Raw genomic sequence first — 24,453 nt, forward strand, 5'->3', positions numbered from 1 at the left:
ATTGAAATACCTACACCTGGAGCCCCCCCAATTGTCTTATGGTATTAAACTGAAGGTTAAAATAGAATTGTTAGAAAAAGTGACCCTGACACTCCTCGCTACTGAGTCAAATATACATTTTATATCCCTCATAACAACATATATTCTTTCTAAATTTTTAACCCTCATAACAACATATATTCTCTCAAAATTTTTAACCCTCACAACAACATATATTCTTTCTAAATCTTGAACCCTCATAACAACATATATTCTTTCTAAATGTTTAACCCTCAAAACTACATATATTCTTTCTAAATTTAGAACCCTCATAACAACATATATTCTCTCTAAATTTTGAACCCTCATAACAACATATATTGTCTCTAAATTTTAAACCCTCATAACAACACAAATTCTTTCTAAATTTTGAACCCTCATTAACAACATATATGATTATTCTTTCTATGTTTTGAACTCTCATAGCAACACAAATTCTTTCTAAATTTAGAACCCCCATAACAACATATATATTATTCTTTCTACGTTTTGAACCCTCATAACAACACAGATTCTTTCTAAATTTTAATCCCTCATAACAACATAGCTTCTTTCATAATTCTGAACCCTTAGAACAACATATTTTCTTTCTAAATTTTAAACCCTCATAGCAACATATCTTCTTTCATAATTTTGAACCCTCATAACAACATATATTCTTTCATAATTTTGAACCCTCATATCAACATATATTCTTTCATAATTCTGAACCCTTAGAACAACATATATTCTTTCTACAACTATAATTTTCTAATCTCTATATCTTTGTAATCCAATGCCGTAGACCTTAAATATTTCAAACTATGAAGTCTGTTAGATGAAAAAATCTAAGTTTGAAATATCAAAAGTTTACACCATCAGGTGGAAAAAATATAGGTATTAGAAAATCAGAGTTTTTTTACAAAGACTCAATTCCTTTGTAACCCTCATAACAACACAAATTCTTTCTAAATTGTATAACATGTATATTCTTTCTAACATAACAAAAAATAAACATGCACAAAATATACATTATGGAATTGAGTCTTTGCCACAAACTCAAATTTTCAAATCCCCATATCTTTGAAACCTATTCGTACTCTTTGCGTACCTTTAATAACTTATATTATTTGATCTAACAGAATTCATTGTTTAAAATATCTAGGGTCTACGGTATTGGAATGCAAAGATATAGGGATGAGAAAATCAGAGTTTGTGACAAAGACTAAATTCATTTATTCAATTGTTTAATATTTTTTGCTGGAAGTATGAAGCACTCCATGTACATTGTACAACAAGGGAAACATTAAACTCAGATGTAATGTTTTACAAATTGATAAATTCTTATAAATGTAGATATGTGCATATGGATTGTAATAATTTCCATTGTGTGCACTGTGCACTTTAAGCTATATGATGTAAGATTGAATATCTAATGTTAGATTTCTTTTCCTAAAGGGCGGTTAGGTTTTAAACACCCATCTTTCAGTATTAAATTTGATATTTGTAAATTTATTTTAAAAATCAAGTTTGCAGTTCTGCAATGAATTCCGGATTAGAGTATGAAGGTTTCTATAAAACTGATTTATTTAGTTAAATATCAATGTTTAGGAGAGATATGTGTTTATAGTGTCGACCTTCTATTGTTTAAATACCATTGTACTATTGTACGCTCTTGTTTATTGAACATAGAGATCGAATTAGGAAGAAGTAGCACCACAAGTGTTTAAGAAAACTAAAGAGACTGTATGCGTATTTTTAAAGTGATCGACTGTAAAGGAGCAATGAAAGGGGGTATAGAATGAAACCTGAGAATCTAAGGCGTTGAGCGATACCTTTCAGACATCTATCTGATGTTCCTGTCTCGAGAAATTTATATAAAACTGTGTCAAATTTTTACGAAACTTTATATATATGCAATTTTGTATTAAAGTTGTAGATTTAAACAGATCATTTTCAACAAATACGCAACCAATCTGAAAACGACGATATTCCACATATTACATATTTAATGTAAACTGAGCTGAAAACTTTAGAATGGGATATCCTTAATACCCCATCGCTTAATCTGATTATCCAATGAACAAACTTTTGATTTTCTTCCTAATCCTCTCTTTTGGATACCGTCCCCTACTGTATAAAAGTTACGTTTGACAACAATTACAGATACGATGCCATATCGATTGGACTATACTGATTGAACTATTTAAGTCAGATGTTTACAAGTCAGCTTTTAGAGCATTTGAACAAACATAAATTTAATCATGTTTATATGAACTTATTAAAAAACACATTTTTTCATATTTGTGAACTATAGTAATATTGAACGTTAGTTTTAATAAGCATTAATCCAAAACTTACGCTCGTTCAATTGATCGCAAGTTCAATTGATATGACACCATCAACACCAGACATGCGCTAAAAATTAAAAACCTTTTTTTCAATTGTTAAAGAGCGTATTAAACATGACATGCTGATTGGTTGAATTTTAAACTTCTTTTTTGGATATCGAATGCGTATTAACCTAATCTCGGGATTAGTAAAACCAGGAGATCAAGCATTGATCTCGATATCCACCATTCTAAAGTTTTCAGATCTAGATTCCTGGTATACATTTTTTGGTGTATACAGCCAGGTTTATATCTCTATGTTGGGTTGTATTGAATGTAAGTAGACCTTGTATGTATTGAAATACCTACACCTGGAGACAATTGAATCATCTAAACAACTATTTATATGGGAAAAATGTTCATTGTTAAACAAATGGAGAAATAAACACAAACGTTGCACAAAAAACCATTTTGTACGTTAACATTCACTGTGTGCAATATTTATGTAGATATATTGAGCGTAGCACAGACTTACCGAATCATTGACAGTCGTCTTTAATGTTTTGTCCCTTGTGTTTTCCTCTGTGCAATGAAATAGAACCTTTATTGTTAAGTAAAGTATTGGTAACTAATATTTCTTTTATTTATCTTATCCCTCTCAAAACTTTCTAAATAAATATAATCTATATAACCTATAGCACCTCTTAGAATCATACTTTTCTAGATAAAGAAAAAAACAATAATTATAATAATAATACAAATTTTCTAAATTTGATCATTTATGACAGATATTTCTTTGATGATTCGCAAAAAAAAACATAATATTATTTGTCAGACTTATATCTTTTATTAGTGAAAAGATTAAAAATGGAGGTACCCGTAAATTGTATTTAAAATTCCATCCTATAAATCCTTGAACCTTGAAGTAAAGTATGATTTAAGAAGAATTTGTGGATTTAAAGTCCAGTGTAAAATATTGATATTGCTCAACTCACCTTTTTTTCTTGATTTGGAAAATTAAGAAAACTAAAAAATGGAAAATAAGGAAACCCTGTATGCACTAAACTAGCATAAAAGAAGAAGGTTTAAGCTGTGCGACATTACTGGTGGGACTTTGTAATATCGTAGCTCCTGTAGTTTCGATTTTAGGCACAAGCAAATGTATCCGGTTATATATAAAAAAATCATTTTTAATAGCACTTCAATATGAAGAGTTTTGATTGAAAACATTTATAAGATTTTAATCTTACGTTGAAATTTAATCGTTTAAGGATTTAAATTTAAAAAGCATTTGTCTTCCTTTTCAATCCTAGTAAATTGTAGAACGTGTTCCTCATAAAATGATAAAATAATATTCGATAATTTGAATATTTTTAAATCTAATTCTCTATATTTGTTCTCTGTATTTGGTGTTTACTGTTTATCTGTGTGTATGTATGAAGGAACGGAATTTATTGAATTTAAAAGCCCATGAATATTCACGCGTAATAATCAGGGCATTATCATCCTCAATATTTGTAGATTAGTGACTTAAAATGTTGATGCATCGTGTCCTAATGGTTATAGCTAATCTTGACGCACTGATTTCTATCATTCATATTTAGATTAAGCAAAACACATTGGGTTTCCAGGATTTTTTGGATCGATTTTGGTAATTTCATTACTAACTACAACCCCCCCTCCCCTGCCCCCTATCCCAACCCCTTTTCTTCTTAAACTCGTGCTTTTAACCAAAACTTGTATTCTTTTTTAACTTAAACATGAATCAGAATTTGAAACTTTCAACTTTTAGAAATAAAGATTTTCTCATCTTACCTAAATAGTAAATCCTTTAAAGTCTGTGGTCCGCTTTTAAAAATTACATTTTCTGAAATATTTCAACGTTATAAACCATTTTTAACCCTTTTTTAAAGTCCCAAGGGCATTTTAAACATTAAATAAATGAAGTCCCCCTCCCTCCTCTTTACTCAGTAATATGTAGTTAGTATTCAAGAGACAACCCTCTCTCTACACGAGCTTACATTGCTTCCCTTCATTACCAACCCCCAAACTGTATATACAGGGTGTCCTCATTTTATTTAAAATGTTTATGCAAAAAAAATAATCAAAGATTAATATTAAAATTAAAAGATTAAAATACATATTAGTTTAAAAAAGGAATGCATAGTCTTTGCCACAAACTCCGATTTTCCAATCCCTATTTCTTCAAAACTTAGATTTGATTTAGCATAGATTAGGGATCGGAAAATAAGAGTTTGTGGCAAGGACTTAGTTTTGTTTGCAAATATGTTTTGCCCATTTTTGGTATTGGTGTGTATCTGCTCTACCACTTGTTTTATTTCCTCTTGGAAATACGTTGCCGAAGAACTCTTCAACAATTTAAAACTTGTCAAATCTTCTTTTGAAAATGCGGATTTTAAAATGAGAAATCAAATAAATATTTTTACAAAACTTTAATTGTAAAGTAAAACAGTTTTGATTTAAATGCGCAAAACAAACAATTTGATCTTTGAACAAAAAAATCTGCCAATATCTAAACGTTTCCTCAAATAAAAAACTTAAGAATTAAACAAGAATTTCTTAAAAATATTGTTTAACTATTTCAGTCGTAAAACAGGATTTCAAAATGTTTGGAATAGAAACAGATGTTTCTATCAGAAAATAATCTTGGAATTAATCCAAGGAAAACTCTTTCCGAAAAGTGTTAAGTTTTAGCATTCACAAATCACGATGCTTTCATTGTGCTAGATAATACGGGGTGTTCATTTTGCTAGATAATACGGGGTGTTCATTTTGCTAGATAATACGGGGTGTTCATTTAATAATGTGAGAGTATTTAGATCACATAGATCCATTGTGCTATGAAAAGTTGCATTCATTTTCAAGCCTGGGTTTACTTTGAAGTGTCATAACGCCATTGCCAAAGAATTTACCTTACTATAGCTCAGTAATACTTTTTTATCCCCAGGCATATACAGTTTATAACTAGCACTTGTTTTCAGCTATATTACAATGAAAACCAAAAACTCTGTAATTTTGACTTCAAAATTCGAGTAATGTATTTAAATAGTCCAATGAACATGATGCACATCAAGTGTGCAGTGTAAACAGACCCATTTCACTTAATAAGTGATTTAACAGCTTAATAGTAAAGCTATTTGCTTTGTAACAACATCATATGCACTTTAGTATTGCTTTAATGTCGTCTTTCTATTCTACAGTTTTCTAGTTATCATTGTGAAAGCTTGGAATCTATTGATCACTGTGCTGCTGTGAAATGACGTAAATATCGTCCTTTTGATTTTAAGATTAACCTCAATTCCAATATACGGTTTACAAAAATTATTAATTTAAATAAGAAATTAACTATCTTGTCTCATCAGTGAAATATATGGTTAACCCTCTTAAGGCATGATAATAATTCATGCAACGACATCCCGCTAATGACCCAGCATGCAATTAGTAGGCTGCAGCTCATTTGCAGCTGGGTAATTAGTTTAGTATTGAAAACCTATGATTAACAAGGTCTTTTACTTCCGCGAGAACTAATTATCATTTCAATCCGTTTAATCANTCGGGAATAAAACAAAAAGTTTCTCTAATCCTTGGATATAAGGAAATGTGTACGGTTACGTTTCAAAAAGTACTACAGATTACATTTAAGAAAGCTTAGAATTTTTTGAGGGTCAGTTATAAGATTGGAAACAGATATATAATATGAAAAAGATAAAACAAGAAAAAGATTTTTTTAATATCAACAGGAAAAATATCTTAAAATGTGTTTTAACATTATTTTAACAAGAATGTCTGAATTCTTTGAAATCTAAAGATTTACCAGGATAAGCTGGCTCCTTTGAAAATTTTCAATCTTGCCATGGGATGTGTGAAACTTTAATGTTATTGTAAATGGTTCTTTTTATCTTTATAATAAAGATCTTCGCTCATATATATTTGTATGTTAGGTATAGCTGGCCAAACGGCTGGACCAAATGAGCTAAAATTTATTGAGAGAACCCAAGGGTGCCAAGGCTAGGCATAGGCTAAACTCCTTATATTTTATTAACAATTCGAAACGGGTTCTTTTGAACCTCAATCTTATTGTTAAAGTACATATATATATATATATATTGGAAGCCCAGTTTGCGTAGGAAAATTCCAGGCAAAACTGGGTTCCTACGCTATTTTCTATATTAAAGATATTGTGTTTCTATCAGACAATAGATGTTCATTCACCACTATACATAGTCTAGACAAGATGACAAGTACTTGAATTCATATTGTTTCATGAATTCCATTTTATTGATGTGTCAGTTCTGGTATTGTTTGTTGTCTTGAAGAAAAGTTGCAAAGTTCCGGGCAAAAATCTATTCGATATCTGACTTCTGAAATCGGGAAAAGTGCAACATTTGCGATATTTCTTCTTGACTCGGTATTTCTAAATTCTACAATGGAGTTTTTGGTTTTGGTTTCTGTAAAAAGGGGTGATACAAAAACAATTGTTGGAAAGCAACAATTTTCATTGAAGCCCGATATATTTCATGATATTGGTGAAAAGTTTCAGACTTAATTTTTTTACAAAAAATTGATTTCAAACTTTGCACGTTTTTATTCCGAGTTTTATCTTCCGCAAATCCACTAAAAAAGGTTGAATGCATATTTGAAACTTTTTGAATGAATTGCCGGAGGGTAGGAATATGCTAAAACCTTGATCAGTGTATAATTTAATTCATGAAACACAGTGATATTTTGGATAAAAATTGCTCACTCCAATTTAGATATAAAGGAAAAGGTGAAATTTATGTGAAAATATTGGTATATACGAATTGGTGACGAAATGAAAATATTGTTATTGATTAACCATTAAACGATAATGTACTGTCGGACTTTATTGTTATTGATTAACCATTAAACGATAATGTACTGTCGGACTGTATTGTTATTGATTTACCATTAAACGATAATGTACTGTCGGACTGTATTGTTATTGATTTACCATTAAATGATAATGTACTGTCAGATTGTATTATTATTAATAAACCATTAAACGATAATGTACTGTCGGACTGTATTGTTATTGATTTACCATTAAACGATAATGTACTTTCGGACTGTATTGTTTTGTATTAAAAAAACAATTCAGAAACGAAATAAAACTCGCCAAAAATTGTCTAACCCTCATTGCAACCTGATGGCACTTAAACCTTTGGTGTTTAATTTTTGATTATTTTGTATAGTTTGAAATATCAAAGGTCTACAACATCGGGCTGCAAAGATTATGAAATTTGCGTTTTTGGTAGGCGTTCGTTTCCTTTCAGAAAAACTATAATATAGTTTTAGTCCTATATAGCATATATTTTGGAATATATATTGTGTATAGTTTAAACGAATTGAAAATATTTATTTAGAAATATGAAAATATTACTGTGAGGTTTCTGCAGACATTGTGCAGTCTTGCTTTAAATTGTATCACATCTCAAGAGACCCTAGGCCTTACAATTCTATAAATAAATATAAAAATATTATATTTTTATTCCAAAAATTTAAATTTTAAAATTTTTTGTATTTTTAGGAATCACACGCCCGGAGCAGGAATTATTAACCAAGTACCTTCTCAGTAGGATTTTAGGAGGTAATATTGTCTGTATTCCCCNACTTTTGGTTTGTTTAAATATGTAACTTTTTGTTTGTTTAAATATGTAACTTTTTGTTTGTTTAAATATGTATTTGTTTGTTTAAATATGTAACTTTTTGTTTGTTTAAATATGTATTTGTTTGTTTAAATATGTAACTTTTTGTTTGTTCTAGGAAAAGGAGATCTTGCATTTTCAGGAGACAGTTCAGGAGAAATTCAGGAGAGACAAGATCAGGATTCATCATCAAGTATCATCTATCCACAGGTTAGGGGTGGATATTTTTTGGGAAAATCGTGCCTCCCCCACTTTTGAAAATCATTCCATAAACTTTCCATAAAATTTCCATAACCATTCTATAATCTTTCCATAACCCTACCATAATCTTTCCATAACCTATCCATAAACTTTCCATAATCTTTCCATAATTTTTTTTATAATCATTCCATAACATTTCCATAACCAATTCATAATCTATCCATAGACTTTCCATACCTTTCCATATCCATTCCATAATCTTTCTATAACCTTTCCATAACCTTTCCATAAACATTCAATAACCTTTCCATAAACTTTCCATAAACTTTCCATAAACTTTCTTCTGTGTTAGAGAGTTGATAAACCTTTGCGTAAACTGTTGGACAAAGCTAAGGAAAATATTGACGTCATAGACTTCAGGAAATCAGGAGAGGATCAGGTACTGACGTACCATTCAGTCGCGTGCTTTATTGTATCTTGATATTTACAATGTACAATTTTAATTAGCGTCACCAAGGATGTAATGCAAGGAAAGTTATTTCAGAAGTGTACACATCTTTTGTACTGCAGTGTACTGTCTCTGGGCGGTAATGTAAACACAAGACGGATATCAAAGCCGGACATGTGATCCATCTTTCACATAAAAAAAACAATGAAATATTCTGATCATAGAAAACTATTATGTTAATTATCAAAATTATCAAAATTTAATGCTTGTAACCTCCTGGGATACTAAACGAACACTAATGCATCTACTCTTGTTTACAAATTCCGCCCAAAGAGAACTGGTTTCAATATGTACGCAGAGTATACACGACCGCAATTAACTTTCCTTGCAATACACCCTTGAGCGTCAGTAGGTTAACAGCTCTTTTGACTCAAAGATATATACTGTTCGATTTTGGATTAATTTTCAAAGAATAAAAAGCATGTTTAGTGATTTCCTTAATCCGTGGCAAAATTTTCATAGATTTTTAGCGTAAAAGCCTTGACCCTTATAATAAAGTTGCAAAGATGATGAGATTACAAAATAAGAGATTTATGTGAGAGCAGTCAATTCCTTTATAATTAAATTAAAAGTTTTGTCTACGCTTGCATAGAATTGAGAGCCTATTAATATATCATAGTTTACAAAGTTAAGAAGGAAAAGTGTGAGGAGGGAGCAGGGTAATTATAACATTCTAGTTTAGAAGTAGATTAAGTTAAAACTATAATATTACAAGTTTAAAGTTTGATTGGATCAGAGTAGTTGATTAAATCATTTTAAATAATTTAACATAATTATATACTAAAGTAAATGATAATATATGTTTAACATAACGCCCGCTTATAAACGTATGATTTGATTTTTTATTGTTATTGAAGACGCCCACGTGACCAATTTTTAAACATTAAAAAATTCTACTGACCCTTCATTCAACGAACGGCAATGCCCAGGTCACAACACTACCCTTGAAACGTTTTCTTATCAATATTGTGGAAAATATTGTCGGTTTTCTTGGTTTAAAAATTTTCATTCTGATAATATACATATGTTTTCCTGCAGTAAAAATACGTAAGTTACATTTGTAGAGAAACCACAGTTGAAAATAACCAATTTTCAAAATTAAAAACATGTATATCCAAGTCATACTTGATCAAACAAAACTTGAAGGGGTACTGTTGTGAATTGGCTACTGCCATCTTTGCATAAAGGGTCTAGAGCTGAGAAGTGTAACATATTTTAAAATTAAAATTGTATTTGTTAACATTTTTTACATTTCAGAATTTAAAAAAAAAATATTCATTTTTCAGTTGTATGAAGAGTATGTTAGACGTCCCAGAAACCAGGAAGATTTATCAGGGGTAAGTTATTTTCACGTAGGATTCACAACGGTACTATTTATACCATTAAATTATCTAAACAAAAGTATGGAGATAACTTTAACTGCGGCGTCTCTTAAAGACAAGTAAATTTGAAAATTTTGAAATAGAAAAGATTAAAATCTTCTTGACTTTTGACTTATAATTAACAACATCTAAAATCTTATTATTTGTACTTAATGAACTTAAAAATGTCAATAAAAAATGTTACTTGGAACATTCATTTCAAAGAACCCTACTAATTACTATTTTTAACTTTTTCAAACACATCTTTTAACGAGAAGGGGTGCGAGTTTAAAACCATTTAAAGGGACTGTAAAGGAAAAATGAAAAGGGGTATACAAATAGGGGCATAGCTAATTTACAACGGTTCTCTTTAAATCTTTACCTGATTTTCGTTTTTCTTAAAAATATTTTAATTTATGCAGTTCCTTTAACTCAACTAGTTATGTTCTAACAGTTCCTTTAACTCAACTAGTTATGTTCTAACAGTTCCTTTGACTCAACTAGTTATGTTCTAACAGTTCCTTTAACTCAACTAGTTATGCCCTAACAGTTCCTTTAACTCAACTAGTTATGTTCTAATAGTTCCTTTAACTCAACTAGTTATGCTCTAATAGTTCCTTTAACTCAACTAGTTATGTTCTAACAGTTCCTTTAACTCAACTAGTTATGTTCTAACAGTTCCTTTAACTCAACTAGTTATATTCTAACAGTTCCTTTAACTCAACTAGTTATGTTCTAACAGTTCCTTTAACTCAACTAGTTATATTCTAACAGTTCCTTTAACTCAACTAGTTATGCTCTAAAAGTTCCTTTAACTCAACTAGTTATGTTCTAACAGTTCCTTTAACTCAACTAGTTATGCTCTAAAAGTTTCTTTAACTCAACTAGTTATGTTCTAACAGTTCCTTTAACTCAACTAGTTATGTTCTAACAGTTCCTTTAACTCAACTAGTTATGTTCTAACAGTTCCTTTAACTCAACTAGTTATGTTCTAATAGTTCCTTTAACTCAACTAGTTATGTTTTAACAGTTCCTTTAACTCAACTAGTTATGTTCTAACAGTTCCTTTAACTCAACTAGTTATGTTCTAACAGTTCCTTTAACTCAACTAGTTATGCTCTAACAGTTCCTTTAACTCAACTAGTTATGCCCTAACACTGAAAAGATTTAAAAGAAAGTTTCTTGTTTCAAATTCTCTCCGGAACAAGAGCTCCAGAATTATTAATTCAGAAAGTATCATTCTTCCAACAAACTTTAACTTTTACAAACCATTTACATTCAAAACTCAACATTTCGTCATAAAAAAATGGCAATATAAAAAAACTATAAATTCTCCATGTAGAATTTTGTTGTATCTACATATATTGTATAGGCTGAACGACGAGAGAGATCAAGTTCTCCAAGTGAAGTTGTTCCAACCTTTCTCCCTTTCCCAGGAGCAGAGCCTTCTCAACCCAGTAGAACACAACAAAGTAAGATTTTATAATTATGTACAATGGATGAAAATGGGTTCTGTATAGTTAAGGCTCATTAGACTTTTAATCAGGACCTATAGTTTACCGTGAAGTAAGATTTAAAGGATTTGTCAACGTTATAAAAGTGATCCTTATAAAATACAACAAATTAGATTGTTCGACTTTATTTAAAGTGACCCTGTAGTGGAACTTAACAAAATAAGATTTAAAGGATTTGTCAACGTTATAAAGTGAGCCTTATAAAACACAACAAATTAGATTGTTCGACTTTATCTAAAGTGACCCTGTAGTAGAACTTATATAACAAAATAAGATTTAAAGGATTTGTCGACGTTATTTAAAGTGACCCTGTAGTAGAACTTAACAAAATAAGATTTAAAGGATTTGTCGACGTTATTTAAAGTGACCCTGTAGTAGAACTTAACAAAATAAGATTTAAAGGATTTGTCGACGTTATTTGAAGTGACCCTGTAGTAGAACTTAACAAAGTATGATATAAAGGATTTGTCAGCGTTATTTGAAGTAAGTGTGACCCCTGCAGTAAAACTTAATAAAGTAAGATTTAAAGGATTTTTCGGCGTTAGTTGAAGTGACCCTATAGTTGAACTTAACAAAGTAAGATTTAAAGGATTTTTCAACGTTATTTAAAATTATCCCTATAAAGCACAACAAAGTATGATTTAAAGGATTTGTCGGCGTTTTTTGAAGTAAGTGTGACCCCTGCAGTAGAACATAATAAAAAAATATTTAAAGGATTTTTGACATTATTTCAATTATACAACAGTAGAACATTGTAAGTAAGTCAAATTAAGTACGTCAAAGTAAGAAACAAGCCCCTTTTAATGGAATTGAGTCTTTATCACAAACTCAAATTTTCTGATCTCTATATCTTTGCAACCGGATGGTATACACCTGTAATATTACAAACTTAGATTATTTGGTCTAACAGAAATCATAGTTTAAAATATCTAAGGTCTACGACTACGACTTTGGGTTACACAGAGGTAGGGCACCCCAAACTAACCACTGTGAGAAGCTTTCGGTTTCTTCTATTTGAAATAAAACTTGTTTTAGTTTAAAATTCAACAATCTTTAAACTTACAAATTTGTTTATTTATACTTTTTCATTCAAAACGTATATACCGACAATAAAGTATTGAAGAAAAAAGGTTATAAAATTAATGGGTCAAATTATGATCGAAAGTCACAGCTTTCTGAAATATTAACATAACCAGTAATCCACGTGAGGGATTAGAAAATCAGAGTTTTTGTCTTCAGACTACAGAACATAATTAATTTCTGGAGAAAATAATCTTAGGTTTTCCGACACGTTCCTTGGCATACCCCATGCATCTGTTTGAATATTAATTTAGTCTAGTTAAATGTTCACAGAATATATTCAACTATTTTTAACACAATTTTAAGTATAGTAAATGTCAAGGTTAAAACATTAAAATACTAAATTACTAAGCTAGCTATATTTACTAGTATTCTAAAAAGTGTCGACTATTCTTTAAACTAATGGAATTTCAAACCCGATTTCTAAAAAAAATTTAATTTCCCCATTTTCGTGCTTTTTCATCTTTTATAGTTCGTTCTTCATTCAGCTCTTTCCAATTTTTCTTTTCTGAATCTTTATTTCTCTCTTTCAAATTTTTAGCAATGTGCTTTATTTTTTTCACACAAAGTAATTGAACCTTTGCCACAAACTCTAATTCTTTTATCCCTATATATTTGCAACCCAATGTCTTACACCTGTGATATTCCAAACTATGAATTCTGTTGAATTAAATAATCTAAGTGTGAACTATCAAAGGTTTGCACTAAAAGGTTGCAAAGAAATAGGGATATAAAAATTCAAGTTTAAAGCGATATTAAACTCTTTGATCCTTACGGTGACAATCTCTTTAACTAAAGTTTACATGTTCTGTCCCTTTAAGTAAGTTGAGAGAGTTCAGGAGTCTACATCATAGTTTTCAAAAGGAAATATTAAACTTTTTTGTTTTGCAGAATAATTTTAAAAGTTTAGATTATACGGGAGGGTAAACGAGTTCTTTAAAAACACAGTCTTTTCTTTACATGAAATTTTAAAATTTCTTTTTTCCTAGTTGAACGAATTTTCTCCTTTAAGCAAACCAATGCAGAAGATTTTTATTAAATGATTTTTTCATAGGTTTTGATGAAAAATTAGGGAACAATCCCTTTAAACTTTTATTTTTGAGACACTACATTGAATATAAATGATAATGTAAGATAATGTATACATTGTACAATTTACAGCGAGCAGGACCGGAAGTTTAATCTTTGAAACCGGAAGTAAGTTTCCGTGGTCCTTGGGGGAAATTATATTCCATGTTTTATATATAAACGTCCTTCAGTGTCATCCCACCTCATAGACTGAGGTCTTAGGGTCTAATCTTGGCTTCCTTTTGCTTTAATCAATTACCCCCCCCCCCTTCTCTTCACCCCATTCCCCAACCTGTCAAACTCTTCCCCCTTTTCGCTCCCTAGAAACCATAATGAATTACATGCTTCCGCACAGCATGATCTTGTAATTACTAATAGTAATCTGTCATGCATATTTTTATCCTCCCCCTTCTCCAATAAGTAGTAACCATTATGAATTACACATTTCCTTAAAGTATGATCTAGTAATCACTATAAGTAAGCTGTCATGTACATTTTTGCCCCCCCCCATAAGTAGTAAAAATTATGAGAATTACACACATCCTTGAAGCTTGATCTTGTTAGAACAGTTTTACATCAAAAATGCCACTTCACAGGGTCACCTAAAATTACGCCACAATCCCTTTAGAGTATGTTCTAGTAATGACTACAGTGTCATGCACAGGAATGAGTTTTTGTCACAAACTATGATTTTCTAATCTCTATATCTTTGCAACCCAATGCCGTAGAGCTTAGATATTTCAGACTATGAATTCTGTTTGAAATATCAAAGGTTTCCAACATAAGGTGGAAAAAATGTAGGTATTAGAAAATCAGATTTTGTTACAAAGACTCAATTCCTTTGCCCATCCATCACCAGGGTGCACATCATTCGAGAAACCCTTTCATGAATAAAAATTTGCGGCTTCCACCCCCCTTTTTACTTTTACTGTTTTGATTTAAAACTAAATAAACTTTTTTTACCCTATTCTCAATGTATTGTAAAAATGTGTGCCAGTCTGAGAAAAAAAACTTTTGACTGGGAGAGTAAGATTGACTGAGCTTTTTATCCACAACGTAAAATTCTAAATCGAAGGATTAGGATTTATTTACAAAGTGTGTGTATGAATCATACCAAGAGAAAATTGGGCAATCATTCTAAGTGAGGAGTAGCTGTGTCCGACAACTTAAAGAAATTGAGCCTTTACCACAATCTCTACCTTTGGAACCTGATGGTGTAAATCTTTGATATTTCAAACTTTGATTATTTGACTTAGTAGAATTCAAAGTTTTAAATATCTAAGATCTACTACATTGGGTTGCAAAGAAATCAGTGCAGGGGGCAACTGAGTGCGTTATAAACAAATTTTAATTTAACCTTTGTCCAATGTTCACTTACTTTAATCTTTTTAATCTATCAAGTTCATCTCATAAGGTTGTCATGTCTTGTAACCCCCATCAAACTGTCATGCTTCTCACCAATCATATCACGATCCCTCCCCTCCCCCTCACGTCATATTTAAATACATGAGACATGAAAATAAGATCTTTAACTCAAAAGAAATGAGTCTTTGTCACAAACTCAAATTTTCTAATCCTTACATCTTAGCAACTTGATGGTGCAAACCTTTGATATTTCAAACTAAGATGCTTTGATCTACCAGAATTCGTAGTTTGAAATATCTAAGGTCAACGGCATTTGGTTGCAAAGATATAGGGATTAGAAATTCTGAGTTCGTGGCAAAGACTCAAATCCATTAATTAACAATTCCATTAACTGTTGACAACTACATCTTGTAAACATATTTATATAAAGTAGTAATTAAACCTCCGATAATAACTCAAAATCCCTGGACCGATTTGCCTCAAATTTTGATTTAAGAACTTGTCAGAACCACGTTAATGTTCTTAGTTTGGTTCAAAATTTTAAATTGAGTAGGTTGACTTGAATAGGGAAAAGTCCAGGCAAAGCTGTGTTCCTACGCTAGTCTTCTAATTTAATCTATAAAGCAGAACTCCTTGTTGGTTTGTTTGAATGTCCGATCATAACTCAGAAAGCCCTTGAAAGATTTGCCTAAAATATTTTGATCGGGTATTAAACCTTAAAGTTGAGTTGGTTGACTTTTATAACGAAAATTTAATTTCCAGACAAAGCTGGGTGTCCTAGCTAGTATGCAAATATAAGTTTTTTACAAATGCACTCCCAAACATTTATATCGCAAACGAGCTAAATTTACATTCCAAAGTTTTTAAATATTCCTAATATATCCCTAATATATCCCTAATATATCCCTAATATTTCCCTAATATATCCCTAATATATCCCTAATTAATCGCTACTATATCCCTAATATATCCCTACTATATCCCTAATATATCCCTAATATATCCCTATTATAATCCTACTATATCCCTACTATATCCCTAATATATCCCTAATATATCCCTAATTAATCGCTAATATATCCCTAATATATCCCTAATATCCCTAATATAATCCTACTATATCCCTACTATATCCCTAATATCCCTAATATATCCCTATTATAACTCTTATATATCCCTAATTGTTTTTATGTAAAATTTGCCTGTCTGCTGCTAATATATTTTATAATAAACCTTTCAAACCAATTTAATCCTATACAACATTTGATCATAATTCAATTCGACCTTCATACAAGACCCCTCTCAAATCTGTCTGAATGTTATGCATTGGATGACCTAGGCTCCTTCAGATATTCAGATATTGCACAATAAGCTGTAATCTAGATCCTAGATTCTTATACACAGATCCTATATCTTTTTTATACATTTTCTAGCTTCTAATAACTCTTAGATCCATAAATATCTTAGATCCGGCCATTTTTTCATATATCCATAAAAATCTCAAATCCATAAATATCTTAGATCCATAAATATCTTAGAACCATAAATATCTTAGAACTCTAAATATCTTAGAACTCTAAATATCTTAGAACCATTAATATCTTAGATCCATTAATATCTTAGATCCAATAATATCTTAGATCCATAAAATACTTAAATCCATAAATTTCTTAGATCCATAAAAATCTTAGATGCATATATATCTTAGATCCATAAAAATGTCAGTTCCATAATAATCTAGATCCATAAATAGCTTAGATTCATGAATATCTTAGATCTAGATCCTAGATCTTTATACATGATCCTAAATCTTTTTATACATTTTCTAGATTCTTAAAAATCTTAAATCCATAAAAATCTTTGATCCAAAAATACCTTAGATCCATACAAATCTTAGAGCCGTAAATATCTAAAATCCATAAAAATCTTAAATCAATAAATATTTTAGATCCATAAAAATCTTAAATCCATAAATATATCTTAGATCCATAAAAATCTTAAATCCATTAATATCATTGATCCATGAATATATCTTTAATACATATATATCTTAAATCCATAAATATCTTTGATCCATAAATATCTTAGATCCATAAGTTTATCTTAGATCCATGAGCTTCGTAGATTCGTAGCTTCGTAGATTAAATATCGTATATTTAAATATTTTAGATCCAAAAATATAGCTTAAATCCATAAATATCCTTGATCCTAGATCCTTGATCCTACATCCTTGATCCTACATCCTTGATCCTACATCCTTGATCCTTGATCCTTGATCCTTGATCCGTGATCCTGGATCCTAAATCCTTGATCCTTGATCCTGGATCCTAAATCCTTGATCCTAGATCCTTGATCCTAGATCCTTGATCCTAGATCCTTGATCCTAGATCCTTAATCCTAGATCCTAGATCCCTGATCCTAGATCCTTGATCCTAGATCCTTGATCCTAGATCCTTGATCCTAAATCCTTGATCCTAGATCCTTGATCCTAGATCCTTGATCCTAAAGCAAAATATACTCCTTTAAAAGTTATACGAATATTTAATACAAGAAACCACTGAAACTACTCTGATTATTTTTCAAATAACTAAAGACACAAAATTTCTATAGTTTCCCTGGAAAGCAAACAGTTCTGCAGTTTAAATTGAATTTAGTTTATGCATTGCAAAAACATGTAAAACGTTTTTAGAGCCATTTTAGAAACAAGTCGCCACCATTTTAATACAAAAATAAAGAAATTTAAAAACAAATTATGAACAAAACGCGTGAGGGGGGGGGGGTCTTAATTAATTTTTTAATCGATTTTATAAAAAAAAATTCAAGTTTATTTGTTCTTTGGAGTTGGGAGAGCTAAATTGATTTTATTTAGTGTCATAAATAATCCACAATGGTTCCCATTTATAATATCCATGTAATAAATATCGGGTAACACGATATTCTGTAAACCTGCAGTACGTTGTACATTATTAACTATCAATGTTTGAAAACTTCTTCGTAAAACCCAGTAATTACGTCTATTAGCTTTAACTTGTAACATATAAACCTCAAATTGTTAGTTGATATAGTAACTACAGTGCAGAGTAATTTGGTTTTTGTTGAAACATACAAATAGAGATCGATGCCTTGAGAATTGGCTTGTTCCAATGACTTGCTAGAGTCCGTTTGGCATCGGTAGCTACGAGTTCGCGCCCAGTAGTATTAGCGTTGATAGTTCGCGGGATTGTAGACGTGTGGATCATGTCCTATTTGAGACATTGGTCAATTACTTGATATAGTGTTCGTATTGACACCAATAGCTAACGAGATCGCGTCCAGTACAGTACTGTCAATGATAGTTTCCGGGATTGTATCCGAGTTTCAACATTGACAGCTGAGTGAAACTGAACTGTACCTGGATAGATACTTGTTAGAGAGCAGTTTATGGAGTAGGGTATTTACTACATCCGTTCTCGAGTTTTGATAATTTATCAGGTCATGCTTACAAACTATTCAAGAAAAAGGCTTTTTTAAAACATTGTTCTTGTAGGTATTTGTGAATGTAACATCAAATTGCGTGCTGCAAGACTGAAAGATATTAAATAATTATCACACTAATGAACAACTTCTTATTCTGCATCCTGTGCTATTATTTGAAATGGTTTTCATTGTGGAAAGGAAATATCAAGACGTAATGAGGACATATTAATATTTCTGAAGGTCTCAGATTAAATAAGTGGACAAATGTAAAACCCCCAAAGGAACTATTTATAACACTGTTATTTAGGTTAGCAGCGTTTTAAAGTTTTTGGACAGAAATTTTCTCTTTATCGAGAGGGTTCAAACTTTTTTAGATTTAATTTTGTCACGAGCTTTAGCGAAACCCGTGAACTATCAACGCCTGTATGAATGGGTGTAATCTCGTTAGCTATCGGTGTCAATCAGACACTAGCAAGTAATTGGCCAATGTCTCAAATAGAACACAATCCAAACGGCTACAATCCTGTGAACTATCAACGCCAGTACTACTGGGGGCGATCTCGTAAGCTACCGATGGCACACGGACACTAGCAATTCATTCGATCAAGCCAATTCTCAAGGCAACGATCTCTATTTGTATGTTTCAATAAAACCAAATTACTCTACACTTCTGATCTGTTGGTTATCTGATTCATTGGTTATCTGATCTGTTGGTTATCTGATCCATTGGTTATCTGATCTGTTGGTTATCTGATTCATTGGTTATCTGATCTGTTGGTTATCTGAGCCATTGGTTATCTGATTCATTGGTTATCTGATCCATTGGTTATCTGATCCATTGGTTATCTGATCTGTTGGTTATCTGATCCATTGGTTATCTGATCTGTTGGTTATCTGATTCATTGGTTATCTGATCTGTTGGTTCTCTGATTCATTGGTTATCTGATATAATCATTTTCCGGTATAATTGTTATCTGATCTTATCGTTATTCGACTTATCGTTATCTGATATAATCATTTTCCGTTATCATTGTTATCTGATCTTATTGTTATCTAATCTTATTATTATCTGATCGTATTGTTATTGATCTTATCATTATCCGATCTTATCATTATCTGATCTAATCATTATCCGATCTTATCATTATCCGATCTTATCGTTATCTGATCTTATCGTTATCTGATCTCATCATTATCCGATCTTATCATTATCCGATCTTATCATTATCCGATCTTATCATTATCCGATCTTATCGTTATCCGATCTTATCGTTATCTGATCTTATCATTATCCGATCTTATCGTTATCCGATCTTATCTGTTATCTGATCTTATCATTATCCGATCTTATCGTTATCCGATCTTATCATTATCCGATCTTATCATTATCCGATCTTATCGTTATCCGATCTTATCATTATCTGATCTAATCATTATCCAATCTTATCGTTATCCGATCTTATCGTTATCTGATCTTATCGTTATCTGATCTTATCATTATCCGATCTTATCGTTATCCGATCTTATCGTTATCTGATCTTATCATTATCCGATCCAATCGTTATCTGATACAATCGTTATCTGATACAATCATCATCCGATTCTTTTGTTATCCATTCTATTTTTATCCGACAAGGTTATAAGGGATTCAAGTCTTGTTTTGTGAAAATTTCCCCCAAATAATAAACCTGTTTAGAAATAGAATGCAGTTTAGTTTTATCTATAGAAATTGTGACAAGAGAAGGGAGTATATAAAGAATTTTTCCTTTCAGGCATTTACGAACATCTGAGAAGTTTTAATGGCAAAAAAGTGCGTTTAACACTGCTAAGATTCCTAATTTCAAGTTTTTAAATTCGCAAATTGAAAATATTTGAAAAGGTTGAATTTTGTAAATTGGAATTTCCTGAACTACACTTCAAAAGTTCATTCACTTTTGGTGGAAAACTTTTGTAAGTAAATCTTGCAAAATTATGAAAGCTGTCTGAATGATCATAGAGTGTATTTTTGTTGTCTTTGGAATAGTAGCAAAATAAAGATAAAATTAATAAAAAATATCTTTTTTATATCAAGAATCTTGTATAACTTAAAAAAATAGCAAGATTTTTACTGTTAACAAGATAAAGAAGTCAACACTTGAAAGCCTCCATATTTCGTCACCTCGTTTAATTTTTAATACAACCTTTGCCGGTGCCACGTTAAAAACGCCCGTCTTAAAATTCAAATTTCCAAATATTTTGAAAGATTCTTTTACACACTGTAAACGCCAAATCATGATATAGCCTTTACATATGTTATGTACAAGGGATAGAACTAGAAGTTAATATCTACAGAGCGTCCCATATGATATTAGATTATCTCCAATCTTCAACACCAAAATAAACCCTTAATACTCGAAAAACTTATCATTTTCCGCAAGAAAATTCTTATATAAGCCTTATGTTATTTTTCAAAATGATTCATTCTAATGAAATTTTCTAATTAGTCCCGAAAATCGTAATTTAGACCCGTTCTTGGTCTAATATGATGTGGGCCACCCTGTATGTTTTTAATTCAATGATATGAAGACGACATTTAAGGCGAAATATTTTTTATTTCATTTAAAAACTTATTTAGCAATATGTTTACGTTCAGCAGCTGTAATCAATGCTTTCATAATTTGATATGGGTCAAGGTTGTAATGCAAGGAAAGTTATTTCAGAGGTGTGCGCATCTTTTGTACTGCAGTGTACTGTCTCTGGGCGGTAATGTAAACACAAGACGGATGTCACAGCCTGACATGGGATCCATCTTTCACATAAAAAATCAATGAAATATTCTGGTCATAGGAAACTAATATGTTAATTATCAAAATTTTCAAAATTCAATGCTTTTATCCTCCTCGGATACTAAACGAACACTGATGAATTTATTCTTGTTTACAAATTCAGCCCAGAGAGAACTGATTTCAATATGTACGCAGAGTATACGCAACTGCAATTAACTTTCCTTTCATTATAACCTTGGTGTGGGTAAAGTGTCCAAATTATAAAGAAGTGCCACACTACCAAGCCGGGCGAAATATTATCCACCAGATTTTTAACTTTACATCGGCCCTATATCTCCATGAAATTATCCCTGTAGCCTGTATATTTGAGATTTTTTAAGCTTACACCGGCCCTAAGTCTCCTTAATATTGCCATAGCCATCACACATTCTGTAATCTGTACCAGAGATTATTTAAAGTCAGACCCACGTGGATTTAACGGTTCTGTCATATTCCAGAAAGCTGTGACTTTCGATCACAGTTTGACCCATTAAACATAATTTGTTAACCTTTATTCTAAAATACTTTTTTGTTGGCATTTTGAATAAAAATGTATAAAATTAACAAATCCGTAAAGTGAATGACTATTGAATTATAGACCAAAACACGTTTGATTTCAAATAGAAAAAACCGAATGCTACTCACTCTGGTTAATTAAAATTGGCCCTAGTCATCACTCATTCTATAATCTGTACTAGGGTCCATAAAAGTTTAATGTGTTTAGGTGTAAAGGGACTGTAAATACTTTTCAAACCAGAAAAACGACGTTATCTTCTACATTATTGATAAACATTGTATACACATATATTTTTTTTTAAACCAGTCAAATCGGTAGGTAGGTGAACACGTTCTTTGATAGAACCATGGGAATGATCTTAGCATAGTTATAAAAAATGCCAAGTCAAGTCGGTCAACTTTCTACACTTTCAGGCAAAGCTGGGTTCCCATGGGCTAGTAAATGAATTAATTAAACCCTGTTTTATCGATATAGAATTTTCAATTACGTACAAACACTCAAAATCCGGCTAAACAAAACGATTAAAACTGATGCACACAGCTAGACTGAACCCCCGAAAAAGTGTCCGGACCCTATTTTTCGGCCCTAGTATCCCTACTATCACGGCGTGAAACTGCAGAGTGTCCTGGGGGATTTAAACGTCCGGAGGCGTGACCTTGGGTAGCTGGTCGAGCAGCTGAGCAGGCGCACACTTGGATACTATACTCAGTTTATTCTCAACCCTCTTACCAGACACTATATATATATTTGAATATATATATAGAATAGTTATATATACAACAACCATTATGTGGACCCAAGGAATTCAAATAAATAAACCAAAACTCATTTAAAAACTAAATTTTTATATGATTCCTCCCCTGTCTGCAGTTAAACCTATGCTTGACATCCTTTTTAATTGCTTTAATTAAATATTTCAATTTTGTTGAGAAATATTTTAAAGATTTCAGAAACATATAAAAAAGCTGTGACTGTGAGATATAAAGGAATTGAGTCTTTGGAACAAAATCAAATATTTAAACCTCAATATCTTTAGAACTCGATGTTGTAAACCTTTGAAATTTCAAACTCAGATTATTTGATTTAACAGAATTCATAGTTTGAAATATCTGAGGTCTTCAACATTTGGTTCCAATGATATAGTGATTAGAAAATTAGAGTTTGTGGCAAAGACTCAATTCCTTTAAAGGTGGAATTTGGTTTGGTAGGGGGAGGAAGAAAACATGGCTACGGAGAAAGAGTATATGGAAAATGGGATAATTTTTTTCTGTCCCATCCCCATCCCGCCCCAAAAAATAGATAAATATAATGGCGGTTATATATAGAAATAACGGGGGCGATAGGAGATTGGGGACAGAAAGATTAAAGGGCGGATAATAAATGTCATTGGCGGAGGTCGAACCCCCCCAGCATATCCTGGTTTTCAAGGATTTCAGGGATAGGGTTAAGATATTTTATGACCATAAAATTTCACAAGATAACGATAGGAAAAACATTTTTAAATGATGCCAGAAGTCAATTTTTTTGAGACTTTCATCTCCTCCCCCCCCCCGTCCCCGGGAAAACAAGGTTAATAAGACACGAGTTGGTAACAAGTATCATATATACATCTATGTTATATATTTCTCTTCTATTCAAGCTGAAGGCTAAAACTAGAAAACCCTTAAGCTACAAGTATATTTCATTGTAAAACTTGTGTTGGAGGGAAGTAAGTACAGCGAGGGATGGGGGGTTGAGGAGTAAAGAGAGGAGAGGAGGGGGAGGAGGGGAGGGGGAGCACGGAAGTTAATCTGCCAGAAAAGAACAATTAAATTAAAGGAAAGGAAAGGAAAAAAGAAATTGTCAAGGGAAAGAAAGCAAACTTTAAATGTGAAGTAGGGAAGAAAAAATGGGAAGGAAAGAATGGAAATTGTAAATAATGGGAGAAAAAAAATGTAAGCGATGGGAAGGAAACTGTAATGAGAAGAAGGTAAAGAAAATGAAATTGTAAGGGAGGGAAGTAATACAACTGTAAAGAGGAGAAGGTAAAGAAAATGAAATTATAAGGAAAGAGGAGAAGATAAAGAAAAGAAAATTGTAAGGGAAAGTAGGAAGGAAACTGTAAAGAGGAGAAGGTAAAGAAAAGAAAACTGTAAGGGAAGGAAGGAAGGAAACTGTAAAAAGAAAAAGGAAAAGAAAATGAAATAAAAGGGAGGGAAGGAAGGAAACTCTAAAGAGGAGAAGGTAAAGAAAATGAAATTGGGAGGGAAGGAAGGAAACTGTAAAAAGGAGAAGGCAATGAAGTTAAAAGGCCGGGAAGGAACGAAGGAGACTGTAATGAGGAGAAGGTAAAGAAAAGAAAGCGGTAAAAGAAGGAAGGAAGGAAACTGTAAAAAGGAGAAGGTAAAGAAAATGAAATTATAAGAAAGGGAAGTAAGGAACCTGTAAAGAGGAGAAGATAACGAAAATGATATGTAAGGAAGTAAGGAAACTGTAAAGAGGAGAAGATAAACAAAATGATATGTAAGGAAGTAAGGAAGCTGTAAAGAGGAGAAGATAAACAAA

At 31.5% G+C, this 24,453-nt stretch overlaps 1 protein-coding gene across 1 annotated transcript in view; it reads left to right on the forward strand.

Annotated features, from left to right (window-relative positions):
• The window catches only part of LOC111715949 (uncharacterized), a gene marked incomplete at both ends in the record, with an annotated part of 16,570 nt that extends 4,993 nt beyond the window's left edge, over positions 1-11,577 (forward strand). Inside the window, 5 exons of the mRNA XM_023491358.1 lie at positions 7,918-7,977; positions 8,154-8,245; positions 8,589-8,675; positions 10,031-10,081; positions 11,478-11,577. Of these exons, the coding sequence (XP_023347126.1) occupies positions 7,918-7,977; positions 8,154-8,245; positions 8,589-8,675; positions 10,031-10,081; positions 11,478-11,577 (390 nt within the window). The remainder of the gene's footprint in view (positions 1-7,917; positions 7,978-8,153; positions 8,246-8,588; positions 8,676-10,030; positions 10,082-11,477) is intronic.
• Positions 11,578-24,453: the final 12,876 nt, after the last annotated feature.

The sequence above is a fragment of the Eurytemora carolleeae genome, unplaced genomic scaffold (genome assembly GCF_000591075.1).
Source record: "Eurytemora carolleeae unplaced genomic scaffold, Eaff_2.0 scaffold1914, whole genome shotgun sequence".
NCBI lineage: Eukaryota > Metazoa > Arthropoda > Copepoda > Calanoida > Temoridae > Eurytemora > Eurytemora carolleeae.